At 43.2% G+C, this 23,586-nt stretch overlaps 1 protein-coding gene across 1 annotated transcript in view; it reads left to right on the forward strand.

Annotated features, from left to right (window-relative positions):
• LOC126417029 (dynein axonemal heavy chain 1-like) overlaps positions 1-23,586 on the forward strand; it is a gene marked incomplete at its 3' end in the record, with an annotated part of 951,942 nt that overhangs the window by 262,365 nt on the left and 665,991 nt on the right. Inside the window, exon 19 of the mRNA XM_050084920.1 lies at positions 7,240-7,467. Coding sequence (XP_049940877.1) covers positions 7,240-7,467 — 228 coding nt within the window. The remainder of the gene's footprint in view (positions 1-7,239; positions 7,468-23,586) is intronic.

Consider the following 23,586-nt stretch of genomic DNA (forward strand, 5'->3'; position numbering starts at 1 on the left):
GAAATAGGAGTCACAAACAATACATAACACCTGGTTTCGTAATTTACATAAATTAAAAAACAATTTAAATGTAGGTGTGATTGCATGTGTGTGAGGAGAGCTTCTAATTTCTGTGAGTGTCTGTGACCATAGAGTGATAAAAATGGAGTGCACATATAATTCTGTTAAATGTTAACTGATCATTGAAAGAACACAATAGTTCTGAAAATGTTTGCTGCAGCTTCAGCTAAAACAACAAGGATGAGACGTAGCACTGTTAGACCATGATGTACCAGCCCAGTAAGCTCTTTTCCAAGTCAGTGACACCAGTCCAGAAATCCATAGTACATGTATTATGAGCATATTTCTTGAGGTGTTAAATATATTTTGTAATTATTATCATGTGGAACATGTGCCAAATGAATTAATAAGACAATTAAAAGTTTAATAGGATATTGTATTACAAAGGGTACAAATTTCTCCAAAGCAACTAACTTTGTTAGTACAATATTAGGTCCTTTTAACATGCGAAATTCCGCAGATACGCTAATCAGTAAACACATACAAAAACGAAACAAGTATCACAAATATTGAGAATTTTTGCTACCACAGAAGCTTGCAAGAATGGCAGCAATGACTTACTATGGACTGTACTGCTGCTTTACATACCTAATTAATGTTACTTCTGTTTACCCAGCAACACAGTATCTGCACATTTGAAACATATAGCTAGTTTAAATGTAATTTTTTTGTATGCAACTTGAAAACAAAGTTGTACACATTGCCTGTTTTTCAACACACAATTTTTTGTTTGGAGTACTTTGATGATTTTTCCTTTCTTTGTTGTCTTTTGTTCTCCGCTGTGTATTGTGTCAGTAACCATGTATAGTGAAAAGAATAGACTGCTAATAACCACATCTAGGAGGCATTGAGTCGCAGATGGGCATAACGTGTGTGACAGCTGTACTTGTGTGAATGTGTGTGTGTTTCTACTTCAGAAGAACAACATTGTCTGAAAGCTTAAATATTTTAGTGTTCTTTTGATTATGCCCGTCTGTGACTCAATGCCTCCTCTGTCCTTTCCATATTTTTAGTATAAGGAAAAGGATAGACTGCTACTCACCAAATAGTGGAGACGCTGAGTTGCAGACAGGCACAACAAAAAGACTGCTGGGTCATTCCATGTCAAGTGGCCTAAGGGTCCTCACTCGACCATCTCCAATTTTGATGAAATTTTTACAGGATGTACGTACAGACCTTACGTGAAGCAGTGCAAAATTACAGCTTCATAAGTAGTATGGTGGGGCCACTAGCCACCTATTCGTAAAGGCTCATTTTTTGTGACATTGCGACTGAAATGAACAAATGATCAACTTTGTTTTGCCATTGTTCAGGATCTAAGAGACCTGTCATGCTGAAACTTCATGATCCTGTTCAAATTTTTGGGTACAATTTCTTAGCTGTAAAACAAAAGGTCAAACTATGGTAAATTCATCATAGTGTGCTATCAAAGTGGCTCATAAATCTTTTTGTACCAAATTTTGACTACGCTTTATTGCCTTGTATCTGCTGAAAGAATAGCTTTCTGAAGCTGATACCTTAGTTATCTACAGCCTGTCAGCATGTTATAAAGCTCTGCAAGTGGCATCCAGATTGCTCAAATAATAACTGAGTTATCTGAGCTCACCTTTTCTCATCAGAAAAAAGTTGTTTTTACTTTGGAGGCAGACCAGTTAAGTGTCAACAATGGAGTTTGGTAACATGCTTCAACAATCAGTCTGAAGCACACAGTTGTGTAGTGAAGAGTGTTCAGATGTTGTATGTGCCCTTTTAAATGATGTGCAGTGCATTGTCATTACTGAATAAACATCTTTTTTCAGTAAGAAAAAATTATTTCAAGGTACGGGGTGACTTTTAGAAATGTTTATCAGATTATTTAATTTTTTTCTGTTGCATTCTCAAGTAAGTTCCCTTTATCTATGATTGTTTAATATTTTTCAGTTGGAAATATACACCACTTCTACTTTATCTAATATTGAAGCAAACGGCAATTGGAAGCATAAGTTTAATTGTAGTGTAATGGATATCAATGAGGTTTCAGTAACATGTCTCATTGGCCTTGCAGATAATTCTGCATGTCTTCTGAAAACATACACACATCAATAAGGCATCATTCCAATCAAAGAATTTTCAGTAGAGCAACAGGAATTAATAAAGCAAAGAAGTGAGATATGCCTTACTGAAAATGGACAAATATACTTTCATCACAAAACAATACTGGTGGACAAATATGACTTTCAACAGAGATCTTGTTGTAATCCTTTCGGTGCAAAGAACCATTCTGTTAAAAAGGGTTTACGGATTGTCAATGTGGAAATAGCAAAACAATTGCAAGCCGTGACTAAGAGCAATGTGAAACCTGGTCAGAAGATCTGTCGAACTTGTAGAAAACAATTTTTAGCAAAGAAAGCAGAAAAATCGCAGTCAACTTCAAACCAGTCAGAAGATGATGCATATTCAGAAGTATCACTCCATTCAAGTCGACTGCTTTTGGGGTCTCCCCTCTAAAATTTCAGAGAGTATCAAAAAGGGATGTGAAAGGTTACGCAAAACGAAAAATAAGTGAAGCTCACGAGGCAATTGCGAATAACATTGCTGCTGGTGGAGGGTTCACCCCAAAAGATTTTCAATCACCTAGTACAAGCAAGACATGTCCTGATTGTGAAGATTATAAGTGGCTGATTAAAGAATTCAAAGAGAAGTTGCAATTGTCAAAGCAGCCTGAAAAATTGAAAATACTGACATTAGTACCACAAAGCTGGACTATAAAAGAGACAATGCAAGAATTTGGTGTTTCAGAGAAGATGGTAAAAGCAGCTAGGAAGTTACAGGCAGAAAATGGTATATTAGCTCTGCCAAAGAACAAGTGTGGCAAGAAGATTCCAGATGCCGTAAAAGAAAAAGTGGTAACATTTTTTCAGAATGAAGAATTTAGCCGAATTTGTCCAGGTAAAAAAGACTGTGTATCAATTAGAATATAAGGATAGAAAGTTTTGATGCAAAAGTACCTTCTTCTGAATAATTTGAAAGAAATATTTTCGAATGTGAAACTCAGTACTTGGCGGCAGCGGAGTGAGAACACGTTCACCGCTGTATGAAGCATTGATACGGCTGAAATTGTCTTCTGGGGTGGGTGAACAAGTTGCGGGCGCGATCGAGTAGTGAACGGCCAGGCAGTAAGTGTGCGTAGTATCGGCGAGTTGTTGACAAGATGCGGGTGCAGTAGCTGTGGCGGGATCGTATGTTGCGCAGTTGTTTGTTCTGACTGGGTCGAGGTCAGTGAGCCAGCAGGCAGCGGCCGAGACGACGTCACTGTCGGTAGCGGTCGACCAGAGTTGGTGCGGCTCGGGTGCTGCATAGACGGAGTTGTGGCATGTGCAGTGTTGCACTGAGAAACAGCCGGCATTGTTGTCGGTGTAATTGGTGCATTGTCGTTGATCAGTAGGATGTCCTTTTTCAATTTGTTTCTGTTTTGTTGGTGACAGGTGCTGAATTAAAGCGGCTTTTGCTGTGGTGTACTTGTCACTCAAATTGTCACAGATAATGTCCGTTATTATATGATAGTCCTTTAGGTGCCTGAAGAGTACGAGGTGTTTTTCACTGTCATCAGTGATGCCATAAGAGGAGAATGTATCCTCTGCAGCCGTGAACCATATTGGAAGTTGGTCCGAGAGAAATGTTGGTGGTTGAATGCTGCAAATGAGGGACAAGTGCGGAGAAGCGGCGGGAAAGTTGGCGCGAACATTCGAACTCAGGAAGACGGGCTGTGCGGAAACCGGGTCGAACAAATTTGCACGCGGCACGGAAGATGTGGTAGTTGTGACGGGTGTTTGTGAATTCGACCAGGCATGCAATTTAGCCGTAGTTCGGAGTTTGTGCGAACTGGGATTTGCAACATAGTCCCCGTTTGTTGCAGTCCATTGTTTGGCATGATTGTCCGATGTCGAAGCACTACACAAAGTTAATTCATTACACAAAAGCAAGTCAGAATTGTCCAAATTAATCGGCGAAGGAGCACTGCACTGTCCGGAAGTGAAATTACCGACGTGTTGAGCAGGTTTCGATGGACGACGTGTGCGCCTCGGTTGCATTGTCGGTGTGTGAATAGATGATGAAAGTTACCAAAAAGCACGATTCACACAAGAATCGGGAATTTACACACTTAATTACACTTCTTGTAAACTGCATCCAGATGCAGCTCGAAGTGAAGTCGATGGACGTAGAAATCCAACAAAGGGTTGCTGCATTGTTTGTCCATGGCCATGTTCCAGCACACATTTCTGGCGTCGTAAGCAGCGTTCATGAGCATCGAGGGTCACCAGTGTGGGGATTGGGATGTTATGTATGGTAATATCGAACCCAACATTAAGTACTTCCTCGTTTATAATGAATTAACTTTATTTTGATCATGTCGGTACAAACACATCTGCTCGAATACAGAGTTCGGAACACACTGAGATCAACAGTTTTCAAAGAAGTTCGTTCTCGAAGATGAGGCAGTCGACTCTTGCAGTTGATAACAGCCACAAGTTCAAACAGTTGGTGCACACTGATAGAGATACATTAGAAGCCAAGCAGATGACCACCAACGATTTTATTGAAGATCTGATTTCGAAAATTGACAGACTTTCCACTCATGTTGCAAAGCACCACAGCAAGCACCTAAAATGCGTAAAAGAAAGCTGCAAGCCAACTGAACTGATCATATTAATGGACTTTGCTGAAAATTATTCCTTCATTGTCCAGGATGCAGCTCAAGGTTTTCACTGGAATAACAGCCAAGCAATTTTACACCCATTTGTTGTGTACTTCAGAAATAACTTGGACATCAGAGCATCAGCTACTGTATAATAAGCAACAGCCTGAAACATGATGCAATCGCTGTACATGCTTTTATAGTGAAATTAATAGAAGATCTAAAGAGTCTCCTTGGAAAAAATCACACACATTTACTACTTCAGTGATGGATCAGCAGTGCAGTACAAAAAATTAAAAATTTTCTGAATCTCTGCCACCATCAAAATGACTTTAGAATCTCAGCTGAATGGGACTTTTTTCCTACAAGCCATGGAAAATCTCCATGTGATGAAATTGGAGGAACTGTAAAGTGCCTGGCAGCAACAGCAACCCTTCAAAGACCAACTGAGGACCAGATTTTAACACCAACTGATTTGTTTAAATACTGTACAAAGAATATAAGAGGAATGCAATTCGTTTTTGTTTCAAAAGAATAAATTGAAACATTAAAAAGTGAGCAGGAAGCAAGGTTCAAAAATGACTGCACAGTATCAGGAAAAAGAGAGAATCGCCATTTTGTGCCATTAAATGAAAAGCAAGTTTGTATTAGAAGAGTATCCAATGATACAATTTTTTTTTTGTGGCGAATGTTGACCAAAGTCAAGCAACAGTTTCATTCAGAAATATTACAGCCTTACAACCTGGTCAATACATTGTATATATGATGGAAAATGGTGGATTGGTGGTGTGTCTGAAGTTTCAGAAGAAGAAAATGATGTTCTAGTCAGTTTCATGCACCCCAATGGACTTGCACATTCATTGTATTGGCCAGCTAGGCAGGATGCTTGTTGGATTTCAAACCAACGTATTATTTCTGTCATTCCAGCTCCATCAGCAACATCGACGGGACGTTAAACACTAATATCCTCCTCCTCCATCAGCAACAAGAATGGGCCAATATTATAGCTTGTTAGAATCAACTGTAATTGCTATTAGTAACAAATTTCAGCAAATGAATTAATAAGAACTGAAATATTTGGCTTGGGAACCCGAAAGAGTATGACTGGCACATGTATTTTTTAATGTAATATAAATGTAAGTTTATTTGGTACGACAAGATTTACAGGCCACTTTGATAGCACACTATGATGAATTTACCATAGTTTGACCTTTTGTTTTACAGCTAAGATATTGTACCCAAAAACTTGAACATGATCACGAAGTTTTAGCATGACAGGTCTCTTAGATCCTGAGTAATGGTAAATCAAAGTTGATCATTTATTCATTTAAGTCGCAATATCTAGATATATAATATAATGAAAATATAAGTTTATTTGTTCTTAAATGCAAAGTCTCCAAAATAAAAACAACTTTTTCTTATCAAACAAGGTGAGCTCTTTTCAATGGAGCCGAGGAAAATCAAATTTGAGTGATTCCTTTTGAATATGACCTTTTCAAAGTGAGCCAAAATTGACTGATAAATTTTTTTAGCACACTTTAAACTTCGATAACTCAGTTATTATTTGAGCAATCTGGGTGCCACTTGCAGAGCTTTATGACATGCTGGCAGGCTGCAGATAACTAAAGTATTAGCTTCAGAAAGTTACTCTTTCAGTAGATACAAGGCAATAAAGTATAGCCAAAATTTGGTATGAAAAGATTTATGAGCCACTTTGATAGCACACTATGATGAATTTACAATAGTTTGACCTAGTGTACTACAACTAAGCTATTGTACCAAAAAAGTTGAACAGCATCACAAAGTTTCAGCATGACAGGTCTCTTAGATCCTGAACAATGGTAAAACAAAGTTGATTATTCATTTCAGTCCCAATGTCAAAAAACGAGCCTTCATGAAAAGGTGGCTAGTGGCCCCACCATACTACTTATGAAGCTGTAATTTGGCAGTGCTTCATGTAAGGTCTATATGTACATCCTGTAAAAATTACATCAAAATTGGAGATGATCAAATGGGGAGCTTGTCCAAATTTAGGCCACTTGACATGGATTGACCGTGCTACACAAGAAGTTTCACCAGAATGGCTTCTTGCGCGTTAGTCAACATACACACACACACATTGATGCAAATGCAACTCACACTCTCATGACTGTGGTCTGGCCTCAGGTACCAGAGACAGTGGTCATGTGAGTGTGAGTTGCGTTTGCTTGAGAGTGTGTGTGTGTGTGTGTGTGTGTGTGTTGTCTTGTCTTGTCTTATGCAGAAGAAGGTCTTATGCTGAAAGCTTCTTTTTGTAGCAGTCTCTTTGTAGTGCCTCTCCGTGACTCAGCATCCCCACAATAGAATCAGTAGCAATAAATCCTTTTCGTAATACTGTCATTGTTGCATCCTTGATTTTCCATTGTTTGATCTTTCCATATTGTTGTTATTCCATCCTGGACTTTCTATTGTTTGATTTAACCTTAGATAGTGGTTTATGGTTTCAATAAAATAATTTGTTTCAGATTATGGAATATTGTCCTGACAAAAAGCTACTCACTAGCTTGCGAGAATGCAATTATCTCCTTGAGCAAGTTCAGAAGGGGCTGTCTGACTACCTGGAAACAAAACGGTCTGTTTTCCCACGATTCTACTTTTTGAGTGATGATGAGTTACTGGAGATCCTTGCTCAAGCAAGAAATCCAACTGCTGTGCAACCTCACTTACGTAAATGCTTTGAAAATATTGCAAAGGTAACATAATTATCATTTCTGCTATACAGGCAGTAGTGAATAGAATATTTACACTTAAATTTCAAATTTCGTACCGTATTAGATATTCTAGTTCTTTTTATAATCAATCATGATATGCATAAAATACCTGTCTGCTGTAGTGCAGTCTTGTACTGTTTATTATAAGTTTTGGTGTGATTTTGTTTTGCACACACTACAGGGGAATATATGAAAGCATGTGAAGAAAACAAATAAAACTGATGTAAGTAAAAGATAGATTGCTATTTATCATAAAGATGACAGGCACAGACCAGCACAGTTGAAAGACACTGACACATTAGCTTTCAGCCACAGGCTTCATCAGAAAAAGAAAAACACACACACATTCCTTCACGCAAGCAAGCCCACCTCATGTACTACGATCTTGGGCACCTCAGGCCAGAATGCCGGAGTGGCAACTGTTGCGTTGAGCAAAAACAGCAATCGCAAGTGGCACAGGGAAGAAAAGGGATGGACAGCAGAGTATGGGTGGGGGAAGAGAAGATTTCTGTCTGGTGGAACATGCAGAGAATACTGTAGAAAGTGCCAGGAGAAGTCTCAGGCAGCATCGGGTGGCTGTGGGGGAGAGGGGAGGGAAAATGGGGGCTGAAAGGGAGAGGAGCGGAGAGGGGAAACGCAACTACTTCTCCTTTTAAGGGAAGTTATACAAACAACTACATGGCACAGCTATCAGCACCCGCATGGCACCCCCCTATGCCAACCTATTTATGGACCATGTAGAGGAAACCTTCCAAGACTCCTCAAACCCCAAACCCCTGGTCTGGTTCCTATTCATTGATAGTATCTTCATGATCTGAACTCAGGGCCAAGGCACCGTACCCTCATTCCTTCACGACCTCAACCCGTTCTCTCCCATCCATTTCACCTCGTCCTTACCATCTCAGCACCCCAGCATGCCATCTTCCTGCACATTGCCATCCTCCTCTCTGATGGCTCCATCCACACCTCTGTCCATATTAAACCCACCAACCACCAACAGTAAATGCACTTTGACAGCTGCCATCCCTACCATGCCAAAAAATCATTCTGATACATCCGGGCCACCTAAGGAGACAGCTTATGTGCAGTGACAAGAGCTCCCTGCCCTGGTATGCTGACGTTCTCTCAAGGCCTTCAGACACAGCCACTGTTCCCTAGACATAGTTCACAGTTAGATTTGCTGTGCCATATCCCCACACATCCCCAATCCTACCCACAAGAACCAGCTACAAAGGAGTGCCCCCTTTGTCACCCAGTACCTCGTCAGACTGGAACAGATGAATCACATCCTTCATCAGAGCTTCGATTATCGATCATCATGCCCTGAAATGAGGGACGTTGTACCAAAAATCCTTCCCATCCTTCCTAAAGTGGTATGCATTTCAACCTAATCTCCACAACATCCTATTCTACCTCTATGCTACTCCAATCCCAGCCACTTGTCACAGGGATCATATTCCTGTGGAAGACCTAGGTGCATGACCTGCACAATTCACCCACCCAGCAATTCCTATTCCAGTCTCACAGGCATAACCTAACCCATCAGAGGCAAGGCAATCTGTGAAAGCAGCCATGTCATGTACCATAACATGCTAGATTTTAATGGCTGCTTCACAACCCGGGCCAACTGGATCCTCCCCTCCCCTTTGAACTGCACAGGTGGGAGTTATCCTTATAATGCATTCTCCACTCCCTAAAGTATCTTGGGCTCAACCTACGATAACCTACTGTCTTCACACCCTCCACCCAACAGTTTCTGCCTCCTCTCAATTTACATCCCCTCATCCTCGTTGTCCTCGCTCTCTGAAACCCACCAACCAGTTTTTCCCATCTCTGCTACTCTTCTTTTCTGCTCCCCGATTTCCTCCTCCCTCCCCCACAGCCTCCTGATGCTGCCCAAGCCTCGTTCCGCCACATTCTGCCGTAGCTCTACAAGCTCCACCACACATCGCTCTCCTCCCCTCCACCAATACTCCGCTATCCCTATTCCTTCTCTACCCCACTCTGAATTGCCACTTTCATTCAGTTCAACGCTTGCAGTCTGGCTAAAGCAGAATGAAGTGTATCTGATTGTGTGAATGTGAGCGTGTTTTCCTTTTTTTTCCGAAGAGGGCTTTTGGCCAAAGGCTTAGTGCATAACAGTCTTTTCATTGTGTCTGTTTGCAACTCAATGGCCGGCCGCGGTGGCCGTGCGGTTCTAGGCGCTGCAGTCCGGAACCGTGGGACTGCTACGGTCGCAGGTTCGAATCCTGCCTCGGGCATGGATGTGTGTGGTGTCCTTAGGTTAGTTAGGTTTAAGTAGTTCTAAGTTCAAGGGGACTGATGACCACAGCAGTTAAGTCCCATAGTGCTCAGAGCCATTTGAACCATCTTGCAACTCAATGTGTCAAGTTTACTGTGAGTAGTTATCTATCTATCCTTTTAATAATTGTTGATATTCCAACTTGGACTTTCCATTGTTTTATTTGGTATAATAGTGCTTGCTGCATGTGTAAATGGAGGCCATAACAAAAAAAAATTAATAGACATCTGACAGGCCAATCAGTTACTTCTTGTTGAGCTATGGAAGATTTCTCACCACAGAATAAATCAAAGATGTGTCTAACTTCAATACTCAGTTTTTTTAGCTATAGGCACTTATTCCCCTTTTAAACAGGTTATAGTCAAGCAAAAGAAAGAATTCTGATGTTAGTTTCAGTAAGGATCAGGCTCAATCACAATCCTCAAAACTTTGAGAATTATTATAAATAATAGGCAACCTAGAAATGATACAGAATGATTCCATATGCAATTTACTGAGTAGGGGACATTGATCTATGGAAAATCCAGGATGGAGTAAGAACAAAATTATAAAATGATAGATTGCTAATCATCATATAGAGGAGGGGTTTAGTAACAGATAGGTACAATAAAAAGACTGTTACATATTTAAGCTGTTGACAAAAAGGTCTTCTTTGGTGATAGAAAACACAAATGCATTCACACAAGCACAACTCACACACATAACCACTGTCTCCAGCTGCGATGGCCAGACTTTGAGTGGCATTTGCACCTGGTGGTAGCTGCAGTCTGGCGTGGGTGGTGGGGTAGGGTTAGAGATGGCAGAGTAGGGATGGGGGAAGGTGGGGAGCTGTTTGTGGGAGCATGCAGAGATGTGGTAGGACAGTGTAGGGCAGTTAGGAGATTTGTGTAAGTGGGGGGGGGGGGGGGGGGTTGGGGGGAGAGTGGAGTGGAAAATGAGAGAAGTAGAGAAGGGGGGGGGGGGAGATACTAGAGGATGCACCAGCAGAATAGAAGGCTGTGTAGTGCTGGAGTGGTAGCAGAAATGGAAAAGGTAGGTAGAGGACAGGGACAAGAGATGGCTGAGGCCAGGGGTTATGGAAACATGGGATATACTGCAAGGAGGTTCTCACTTGTGCAAGTCAGAAAAGGTGGTGTTGGTAGGAGAAAGATCCAGGTGCTGTAGGCTGTGAAGCAGTCATTGGAGTGGGGCATATTCTGTTGGGCAAAATGTTTGAGCAACTGAATGGTCCAGCTGTCTCTTGGCCACAGTTTGTTAGTGGACATTCATGCAGACAGATGAATCATTAGTTGTCATGCCCACATGGAAAGCAACACAGTGGTTGGAGTTTAGTTTGTAGATCACATGATGGTTTTCATGGGTAGCCTTGCCTTTGTTAAGATAGGAGATGGCTGTAACCAGACTGATGTAGGTGGTGGTGTAGGATGTATGGGACAGGTCTTACATAGTGGTCAATTGCAGTGATGTGAGCCATGAGGAAATGGGTTGGGAGTAGGATACTGTATAGGTTCGTTGGGCTGTGGAATACCACTGTGGGTAAGGTAGTGGGTAGGATATTCCACATTACAGGGCACAAAGAGAGGTAGTCAAAACCCTCATGGAGAATGTGATTCAGTTGCCCCAGTACTGAGTGGGCACGGAGACGCAAGGCAGATGCTCCTTTATGCCTGGAAAGTGGGGGTGTGATAGGTACTAAGGTGACTGGAGAGACAAGGCACTGGAGACCTGTTGCTGTACAAGATTTGGAGCGTAATTTTGATCAGTGAAGGCTTTAGTGAGACCATGGTATATTTGGAAGGGGACTGCACATCATTACAGATGCATCAACCACGGGTGGCTAGTTTGACTTCATGGTATGGAATGGAGTATATGCCATTCATGGTATGGAATGGGTGACAGCTATTGAAGTGGAGGGGTTGCTGCTGGTTGGTAGGTTTGATATGGATGGAGGTACTGATGTAGCCATCTTTGAGGTGGAGGTCAATATCAGGGAAGTTGGCTTGTTGGGTTGAGGATGACAAGATGAAGCAAATGGGGGAGAAGGTGTTGAGATTCTGAAGGGATGTGGATAGCGTGTCCCTATCCTATGTTCATATCATGAAGATGTCGTCAGTGATTCTGAAACAGGTGTGGGGTTGGGATTCTCTACGGTTATGAAAGATTCCTCCAGATGGCCCATGAAAAGATTGGCAAAGAATGGTACCATGTGGATGCCCAGCGCTACACCATTGATTCAATTGTAGCTGAAGCCTTCAAGGAAGAAGTAATTGTGAATGAGGATAAGTTGGTCATGGCAATCTGGAGGGAGGTTGTAGGTTTGGAGTGAATTGGGCATTGAGAAAGATAATATTCTGTAGAGGCAAGACCTGGGCATTAGGGGCATCAGTGTGGAAGGAGATGGAATCAGCAGTGGCAGGCAGGACACTGTGTGGTAAAGGAACAGGAACTGTGAAGAGTTAGTGGAGGTATGGTTGGTGTCTTTAATATAGGAGGGTAGGTTGCATGTGATAGGCAGAAGGTGCTGGTCCACAAGCACAGAGATTCTCTCAGCATGGACACCCTAACGAGCCACAGTTGTGTGTTCAGGGTGGTTGGATTCATGGACTTTAGGAATAACGTAAAAGGTAGGAGTGCAGCGAGTGGTAGAGGTGAGAAGAGACATACTCATTCACAGGGAGAGCTTCTGGGATGGGCCAAAGAATTTGAGGAGGGACTGGAGATCCTGTTGGATTTCTGAAATGGGGTTACTGTGGCGGGGTTTATAGGTGGACAAATCTGACAGCTGGTGAAGTTTTATAAGGTTGGGCATAGTTTCTAGGTGGGGGATTGTGGTTCTTTCTGTGGATATAAGGTTGGTGTCCATGTTGAGGGAATTGGGGATTGATGGTGAAGCAAGATTTAAGGTTAAGAAAGTCTGTAATGTTAACAGGGGTTATTTTTGGACACGGGATGAATCATTGTTGGATGGAGTAGTGAACTGAGTCATGCAGGGTTCAATACTGGTTATTGGTTGAGTCTGAATGGTAGGAAACAAGGAGAGAAGAAGGTCTTTAACAAGTCCAGCATGAGTGTGTTCAGTAGTAGGGAAAAAGATAAGGCATTTGGAAATGGCTGATACTGCTATGGGACTAAGGCTATTGGAGGAAAGGCTCATGACTGTGTTTAGGATCTGTTTAGGTTCTTCCCTCCTTGCACTATCACTGTCCCCAAACTCTACCTCCCCCACATCCTCTCATAGCTGGCAAAGCCTGCCTTTCAGACCTATTAGATTTACTATGTCTTCATAAACTCCCTCCCTTCACCATACATACTCCAGAATCTGAAACACAGTCATGAACATCTCCTCCAAAAGCCTCAGTCCCACAGAAGAATTCTTTCCAAAGGCTGTACCTATCACTCTACTCCAAAATTCAACTATGCTGAACTTGTTAAAGACTTTCTCTTCTTCTCCCAGTCCCTACAGTGGAAAAACCTTCTCATAGCTAACCCTACCATTCAGACTCAACCTAAACCCTGTATTGAACCCTTCACTACTCCATCCAACCATTAGTCTCCCCCTCTGTCCCCAAATCATCCCTGTTAACATTCTAGAATTTCTTAACGTTAAACGTTTCTTCACCATCATTCCCCAATTGCCTCAATGTGGAAACCAATCTTATATCTGCAGAAAGAACCACAAGCTCCCACCTAAAAACTATTCCCAACCTTATAAAACTCCACCAGCTGTCAGATTCGTCCACCTATAAATTTTGCCGCTGTAACCTCCATTCCAGAAATTCAACAGGATCTCCAATTCCTCCTCAAATCCTTAGGCCCACCCCACAACTTTTCCCTGTGAATATGTCTCTTGCCACCTCTACCACTTGCTGAACTCCTAACTTTTACATGCTTCCTAAGGTCCATAAACCCAACCACCCTGAACATCCCATTGTGGTTGGTTAGGATGTCCATACTGAGAGAATCTCTGCTGTTGTAGACCAACACCTTCTGCCTATCACATGTAACTGACCCTCTTATATTAAAGACACCAACCATTCCTCCACTGACTCTCCACAGTTCCTGTTCCTTTACTACACAGCGTCCTGCCTGTCACTGTTGATCCCACCTCCTCCTACACTGATGCCCCTAATGCCCATGTCTTCGCTCTACAGAATACTATCTTCCTCAACGTCCAACTCACTCCAAACCTACAATCTCCTTCCAGGTTGCCATGACCAACCACAGCCTCACTCACAATTACTTCTTCCTTGAAGGGTACAAACAAATCGGTGGTGTAGTAATGGCCCCCCTACTAGGCACCATCCTTTAGTAACATATTCATGGGCCATCTGGAGGGAATCCTTCATAACCACCCTTAATCCAAAATTGTCACCTGGCTCAGATTCACAGATGGCATCTTCATCATGTGGACCAAGGGTGAGGATAGAATACCCAATTCACATTCTTGGACCATTACAGAATACGGGGAGTAGCTCACAATTGGTTCACCTCTTACTTTAGCAACAGGCAGCAAAAGGTCATTATTCACAAAGTTGATAACGGCTGTGATGTGGGGTCTGAGTGGGGTACTGTCAAGTGGGGGGGTGCCCCAGGGATCAGTGTTGGGGCCACTCCTGTTCCTTATTTATATAAATGATATGCCCTCTAGTATTACGAGTAACTCTAAAATATTTCTGTTTTCTGATGACACTAGCTTGGTAGTAAAGGATGTTGTGTGCAACACTGGCTTGGTTTCAAATAGTGCAGTACATGACCTCAGTTCATGGCTTGTAGAAAATAAACTTAACGCTAAATCACAGTAAGACTCAGTTTTTACAGTTTCTAACACACAATTCAACAAAACCTGACGTTTTAATTTTGCAGAATGGGCATATGATTAGTGAAACTGAACAGTTCTAATTTCTAGGTGTTCAGATAGATAGTAAGCTGTCGTGGAAAGCCCACGTTCAGGATCTTGTTCAAAGACTTAATACTGCCATTTTTACTATTCGAATGGTATCAGAAATGAGTGATCGTTCGACACGAAGATTACTCTACTTTGCTTATTTTCATTCGCTATTGTTATATGGTATTATATTTTAGGGTAACTCTTCTCATTCTAAGAGGATATTTTTTGCTCAGAAATGGGCGGTTCGGGCAATAAATGGTGTTAGTTCACGAACCTCTTGTCGACCTCTGTTCACGAGTCTGGGTATTTTGGCATTGGCCTCTCAATACGTATATTCCTTATTGTCATTTATTGTTACCGATATTAGTTTATTCTCAAGAATAAGCAGCTTCCACTCAGTTAATACTCAGCAGAATTGTGCAAAAAGGTGTGCAGTATACTGCTGCATCCATTTTCAATAAGCTGCCACTCGAATTCAAAAATCTTAGTAGTAATCCACACACTTTCAAATTAAAACTGAAGAGTTTCCTCATGGGTCACTCCTTCTATTCTGTCAAGGAGGTCCTTGAAAAATTAAGCTGATTTTTATTGTATTGCTGATAGCGTTTACTTAAACTTATGGATTGACTTTTTTAAGGTTCATGAACATTTATTTTTATCTGTTATTATGTTTGTGTTGTAATTTCATGTACTGACATGTTCCACGACTTTGGAGATTTGCTCCTCAATTTGGTTGGTTGGTTTGTGTGGGGAAGGAGACCAGACAGCGAGGTCATCGGTCTCATCGGATTAGGGAAGGACGGGGAAGGAAGTCAGCCGTGCCCTTTGAAAGGAACCATCCCGCCATTTCCCTGGAGCGATTTAGGAAAATCACGGAAAACCTAAATCGGGATGGCCGGACGCGGGATTGAACCGTCGTCCTCCCGAATGCGAGTCCAGTGTCTAACCACTGCGCCACCTCGCTCGGTCTCAATTTCGTCCAACAGAACTTGACAAGTAAATAAAATAAAATAAAATAACCGCAACACCTTCTCCCCGATTCACTTAATCTGAGCCTCCTCAACCCTTGGTGTTGACCTCTATCACAAGGATGGCTGCATCTGTACTTTTGTCCATATCAACTTACTAACCAACAGCAACACCTCAACTTCATCAACTGCCACACATTCCGTACCAATAAATCACTTCCATACAACTTAACCACCCATAGTTCCTCTTCAAATAAACCATGACTTTCACTGAGGTTGTCACAGTGTGAAATTACTCTCCCAACCTTTTACAGAAACAGCTGTCCGGTGCCTTGTCCTGCAGTCACATTACCACCTCCCACACATCCACTGTACAGCCACAACAGAGCATTCACTTTGTGCCTCAGTACCACCCATAATTGGAGCAACTAATTCATGTTTTCCACTAGGGTTTCAACCACCTCCCATCATTCCATGAAATGAGGAATATCTTACCTACTACCCTTCTCCTCCTCATGATGATATTCTGCCATCCACTGTACCTATGCAATGTCCTTATCCATCTCTATTTCACCACTGCTCCTAACCTCATGTCTCATGGCTCATATCACAGCAGTAGACTGAGAGACATACATCTTACCACCACTGCCTTCCCTAGTACAGCCACAGTCCTCTTGTACCCCTGCAAAGGCAGGGCTACTTGTCACAATAGTCATGTGATCTATAAACTAATTAACAACGACTGTGCTGCTTTCCACATGGTCATGACATCTAATAAGCTGTCTGTCCACATAGATGGTCACTGACAAGCTGTGGCCAAGAGACAGCTGGACCACCCGGCTGCTGAACACTCTGCCCAGCAGAGTGTGCCTCACTTCAATTACTGCTTCACAGCCAATGCCATCTGGATCTTTCTCCTACCAACACCAAATTTTCTGAATTGCACAGGTGTAACTCTTCCTGTAATTTATCCTATGTTCCCCTAACCCCTCTGGCACCTTTGCTAGTCACTGTCCTCCACCTACCTATCCCCTTTCCTGCTCCCACCCTAGCACTACACAGTCTTCTATTCTCCGCTTTTTCCCCTTCTGTACTCCTCTCCTTTTCCACTCCCTTTCCGTCCTCCCCCCCCCCCCCCCCCTCCCTCACCACTCAATCCTCTGGGGTGCGTCTAGCAGCTCTACCATATCCCCATCATGTCCCTGCATTCTCCCACAAATGTCACTGCACCTTCCCCCATCCTCAACCTGCTATCGTTCCCACTTCCCCCTAATGCTTATCACATTTCTTGTGCAAAGAATGGGTAAGGACCACTTTCCAGTCTTCTGGAATCTTTTCAGTTTCCCATATTTCTTCAAACATGATTTAAAGGTTAGTTGCAATTTTTGGTTGAGACTATTTTATTAGTTCAGCTGTAATACAGTCTTCTCCACTGACTTTATTGAAGTATTTCACAGTTCTGATTATAGCTGAGACTTGTTTCACCATTTTCATCTGTGAAATAAACACTTTGAGCTTAGTAGTCCTTTAGATGATATTTTAAACAGGCACAAATTCCGGGAGTTATTTTCAACAAAGCTGTTTTGTATGTCAAGAAGTTGTGACTTCTGTAAAGATTGTTGTGCATCCTTAATTACTCTTGCTGTTTCTTTCCTTTGCATTTTAAATTCATGAAGGTGCTCTATCTTCCCAGAACGTTTTCATTTTTTCCACTGTTGTTCTTTCTGCGACTACTTTTTCACAGGTTTCATTCCGCCAGACTTTCTTCTTCATTTTGTTGATTCAGACTGATTTCTTTGGCTAATTCTTCCCATTTCTCTGATGTAGCTATTTTAATTTTTCTTGGAAATGTTTTGATGTCTTTTTTGTGTTGTTGATCCTGATTTTGTTATATTTAATCAATTTTCCTATCTTTTTTTTTTGTTTTTATTGGGGAGAAGTTTCAGTTTAATTTTAGACAGTTGATGATCAGAGTCAAATTCCATATTTCTTATTACTTTTAGTTTCATGATTTCTTTAATACTGCTTTGGGAAATAGTCATGTGATATAGCTTTAACTCCCGTAGCATTGTATTTGGAGATATCCTTCTTTAAGTTTTTCTTGGCAGTTTTTTGAAGGAAGTTGACATCAACTTCAGCTGAAAATTTTTACAAAGATTAACTAGACCTTTGAATTTTTTGTTCTTTCTTTTATGGGTAGGATATTCTCCTACTATTTTTTGAAAAGTTTTTTCCCTCCTAATTTGTGCGTTAAAAACCCCCTGTTGTATCAAAACATTCCAAAAGTTCCCAGAATGTTTCTACTTTACTCGGATTTTTCTTATTGTCATCATTAATTGGAGCATGGCAATAATTGCATTTCACTGTGAGAAGAGAGAGTCTTTCTGGATTGGATTTGAATTCTATAGCATTATCTACTAAATTTTTATGAATATAGGAGGCAGTACCGAGTATTAGCATGCCTGTCATAGTTTTTATTCCTGGTTCACCCTTAAAAATTCTGTGGTTTTAAGAATTTCCTTTCAGACTCGAGTTTCTAAGGATACCAAGGATGCTTCAACTTAACAGTAGATTTTTGGACTCCCCAGAATTCTATTCCAGATGCATTGCAAAAAGCAATGGTGGATTCCTCTTTAGAGTTACCACCTGGGCTAGTGCTTACTTTTAGCAGCCTTTCCAGTCTGCAGTTGAAATTGTGCATTGTGCATGGTAGGAAATAAGTTCCAAGATAAGATCAGATTGTTGATCTGAAATGATTACACAGGCCAACAATGGAAAAACTTTTTTGCTGAAAATACCTTATTCTTATGTTTTTTGGGGTGGGAAATCCAAATATGATATTTAACACACTGTATCACCCACCATTTCTTCACATTTTACAGTTAAAATTATTAAATTAAGCGTTTTTTTAAAGAATTTAACAGCTTTTATATAGTTAAAATAATTTAAAAACGAGGTGTTGTGGCGTCGATAGTTCGTATCGACCACGAAACTTAACATCTGTGAACTCTTAAGTGCTTTGTCGAGCCTGCATCTTTATCTTAGTCAGTTCTTTGTTATACTTCATTCTGTATGGACACAGTGTCAAGTGTAAATATATACGAGCTACGACATATATGGGAATTAAGTTTTCTATATCCCGATTACTGATCCCGTTCCCATAGTGGTGCCCCTGCAGTTCGTTTGTGTTTTGCGTCTTCCGTGCTGATGTTTATGCAACAGGTTATATGCACTATGCAATGACCACACCAAACAATGCCTTGTTCGATGACGTGGAAGCACAACTCCTCTCACAGAGTTTCTTCGTTTCTTCGCCAACGGCGTATTTATCATTTATGCACAGTAATTTGCGTTCTCAGCCAATGCCGTGTGCTAACCTCATTAGTTTTCAACGGTCGACAACTACGCCGTTAGAGCGAATGATGGACTCAGGCTTCAAGTCATTGGATTATGTCCATCTGACGGTGATATGTGAACTGAACAATATTTTGAATTGTGTCTCTTCAAACTGAGTATTTCAAGAACAAAGTGATCTCCATTCGAACATGTGTTTAGCCACCCACCGGCATGCTACATCAGTTACTGTCAGGCCATGTGCAATGCTGCCATTACTACAAACCTCGACAGATACGTTTTGTGCACTTGGTGTTCCAGTTGTGTCCAATTCACATTTACATGCACAATTCAGTGTTTCGCATAACATGGACCCCTTACCTTGCCTCAGTGGCCTGCCACATGCCCTACAGGCATGTTATGCATGAGATAGTTTCCATACAGGTGGCATTGTCAACCCCCTCCCTCCCGCCCACTTGTGGAGGTCCCCATTTCCTGTCGCTCAGCAGCCTGCCGCTTCCACAGCATGACCTGTGTCTGCGTGGCCGGTCTCTTGCCCTGTTCCAGAAGTGGGTCGTTTCCATCCAGAACTCGTCACTCGTGGTTTCCGAGCCCCCCTCGTGTGCCGTCCATCCGCCCGTTTCCACGGTACCATCTGTGCCTGCCACGCTTTGTTTTCTTGACACACAGTCAACTATGCCAGCTGCCACTACTACAGATTCGCTCGCCTGATTTAAATCCGGGTGTACCGCGCTGGTCTCTGACTTAACCTCAGTTCAACCGCTACCCCAGGAGACACCGAAGCCACCATCGTCACCCCCTCCTGGCTGCCTGCCGAAGCTACCGCCCTTATACAAGGGCAACCCAGCATTGTGGTTCATGCTTGTCGAGCATCTGTTCGAATTACATCGTGTGTCTGACTACAATTCAAAGTTCCTCTGCCTCATCACACACCTCTACGACTACTCGAATTTGATTAGTGACCTACTCCTTTCGCCGCCGCCTGCACCAAAATACGAGTTTACAAAGAAGACTATAATGGAATGACCTCCTGCTCGCCACAAGAGTTAATAATAAAGATTCTCTACGAGGAGCACCTAGCTGTGTGGTATGCCAAACTACCTACCGATCTAAAGATCCATCTGTTACCACACTCGTTCGAGTCCATCGGCTCCTGCCTATGCATCGCTGACCAGTTGTATTCGCTACTGCGGCAACATCAGCAGGTTCATTTCACACTGTTCGTAGGCACAGCCGCCCCCACATACCGACCTTCGGCCGGCAGAGGCAGGGCTCACTCCGCTGTCACCTCGTCTGCTTCTCCTGGCAGCGTCGGCTCACTCTCTCCACTGTCTGAGCACTCCAGGATGACCCACGCACTTTACATACCGGTCTGTTTACTGGAACAAATCAATGAGGACAAGCCGCCTCAACTGTCGCAGTCTCCACATTCTCCTCACCCTGCTCACCCTTTCTGCTGGTACCACAAAGTGTTATGCGACGACGCCGAGAAGCGCAGGTTGCCACGCCGACCACAGGAACTAAGAGATGCCGAGTCCTGCAGGGAACCTAACAGGCGTCCTCTTACATTACACTCCGTTCACTCGTCCACCCGGCCGAGCGGTCGTCTCTATGTGACTGATACTGCGTCACGTCGAGCTTTTCTGGTCGACACTGGTGCTGACGTGTCGATCATTCCTATTTCGATGGCTCCACCCACTTCTTCACAGACGAAGTCACTTCTATGAGCTGTCAACGTGTCGATGTCACCTACATCAGGCTCAGTAAATATTGCGGTGACCCCATCTCCTTCTCTACATTTTCCATGGACGTTCTACATTGCGACATCGGTGAACTGATCCTCGGTATGGATTTTTTTGTCTCATTATGAACTATCTCCGAACGTCATACAGGGTTCAGTGCTCCACCATCCTTCGAAAACTCACATACTGTGCACCCGCCCCTATGTCCAACGCTCTGTGTCCACTGCAGCATACAATATCATACGCGAGTGCTCCGCCCTCGTAGGCAACATTGTGACCTGCGTTACCGACCTACTGTCAGAATACGACTCGGCGACACAACTCCGCCAGGACAACTAGAAACTGAAACAATGCATCACATCCACTTACAGTGAGCTCATCACGGCTTGTACCTCGCTTCTTCATCTGCAGTCCATGGCACTGCCACATAAACAAGATTGCTTGGCCGAGCCTAGCTCGAACTCTCACCATGTTAGTCCACAAACTGTACTTGCATGTGAAGTTCCAATCCCTCCTGTCGCACTCGCCTCATCCAGTGCCATGTGTTTCAAACAGTGGTGCTAATTACGGATGTGTGCACGTTGCAAAAACGCCCACCTCTCGAACAACTGCCGCGCATGTTGATAAACATTCCCCCTCTCTCACTCACCGGCCACATGACCCAGCGGCCATTATGGTCCCACGTGTACGCCAGCACTGCTCTTGTCTGTGCTGGTTGTCCAGTGCAAGGTTAACAGCAGACAGTCAATGCCCGTTCCCCTTCGCTTGGCACTGCATGCGCACCCATCCCCTCCATACAAGTGCATGCCGCGCTCCTGTAAGAGACATGTTACTTTCGTGCTACCTTTCTCCACTCGCGCTAACGGCTACTCCTCATCACGCCCTACTCGTCCGAGGACTCGGTGCCAGGACATTAACCAACCTCATGTCCAGTTCTCAGTTTCTTCCGTCACTGATGTAACGACACACAAGATAGTTACCACTGCTGGCCCTCCTATTAGGCATAAGGTCCGACTCCTCAACCACGTCAAGTTGCGCTAGGCCCGGCAGCAGATTAATGAACTTTTGGCAGCAGGTATCCTGCAACCTTCAGACAGCAACTGGTTGTCACCAATCCACTTTGTCCCCAAACACGAAAGATGTGTAGCAATTACAGATGCTTAAACACTCGTACCATCATGGACAATGACCCAGTTCCGAACCTCAATGACTTCACTCATATGTTATCTGGCGCCACAATTTTCAGTGTTATTGACTGTAAATGCGCCAACCACCAGATTCCTGTTAAGACATTCCTTCGATGGCTATTATCATGCCGCTCGATTTATTCCAATAGCACTTCATGCCATTCGGCCTAAAGAATGCGGCCCAAATGTGGCAGCGTTTCATTGACTCTATCTTGGGACAGTTCGAGTTTTGCTTTGTTTATCTGGACGACATCCTTGTTTTCAGCAGCTCAGTGGAGGGACATGAAAGTCATCTGTCTACAGTCCTCCAGACATTGAACTCCAGTGGTGTCAAGGTCAACAAAGACAAGTTTCAGTTGCTCCAGGCGTCAATCTCCTTCCTAGGTTACACTGTCTCTGCTGGCGGAATACAGCCTCCAAAATCTCGTGTGCAGGCTATAACGTCTCTGCCACCCCTGGCTACTTACAAAGAGCTACACCATTTCCTTGGCACCACCAATTACTGTCGTCACCATCTGCCTTCCGCTGCCCTGTTCAGGCACCCCTGACGGATGCGCTATCAGACAAACAAACTTCCGGAATCAAACCCATCTCTTGGACTGCTCTGATGCTGGAGGCCTTAGAGGCTCTGAAGAGTTCTTTAGCTCATGCTGTGACACTTGCCCACCCCGACCCCTCGGCTGAGTTATTCATTACTATGGATGCCAGCAACATCGCAGTGGGGGCAGTGTTGCAACAACGCAAGGGGGACACGGTGTCTCCCCTTCATTTCTTCTCCAAGAAACTATCTATGGCTCAGAGAAAATATTCTGCATTCGATAGAGAGCTCCTTGCTGTTTACGAGGCAATCAATCATTTCCGCCCCGACATAGAGGGATGTTCGTTTTTCGTGCTCACCGATCACAAACCACTGGCAGAAGCGTTCTGCAATCCACCTGAGGACCCACTCCCTCGACGTTACGGCCACTTTTGACCTGGTTTCTCAATTCACAACATACACCCGTTATGTCAAGAGTGCAGATAACGTTGCTGCGGATTTCTTCTCGCGGATCAGTGCTGTTTCCTTCATTGTTGATCTTTCTGATCTGGCCTCCCTCCAAGCTTCTGATGAAGGTTCTCAAGTTCTCCTATGAGATCCACAAACATCACTTGTTTTCATAAAGGCTAAATTTCCTGGCATTTCCAACAAGGTGTGGTGTGATTCTTTGACCGGCACCCTATGCCCTTTGCTCCCACCCGGACTGTGGCAACAGGTTTTCGACGCCCTGCATAACCTAGCCAACCCAGGCATTCGAGCCACCACACATCTCATGACAGAACGTTTTTTTGGAGGAATATCAAACAGGACTGTCAAACCTGGGCATGCAGCTGCATTGCTTGCCAGCCCAACAAGATCAGCCGCCACACCTCCCCATCTCTGGGCAAGTTCGACATTCCCGCAGGACGATTCTGTCATGCACATGTTGATGTGATCGGGCCTCTTCGTCCTTTGGAGGGCCATAGATATATCTTATCAACTATAGACCATTTGTCTTGCTGGGTTGAGGCTGTCCTTCTCCCCAACATTGGCTCATGGATCGCTCATTTTGGGTGCCCGACCACAATCACCACCGATCTGGGTCGACAGTTCGAATCCTCCCTTTTCACCATCCTCTGCAAT

Source organism: Schistocerca serialis, chromosome 8, assembly GCF_023864345.2.
Source record: "Schistocerca serialis cubense isolate TAMUIC-IGC-003099 chromosome 8, iqSchSeri2.2, whole genome shotgun sequence".
NCBI lineage: Eukaryota > Metazoa > Arthropoda > Insecta > Orthoptera > Acrididae > Schistocerca > Schistocerca serialis.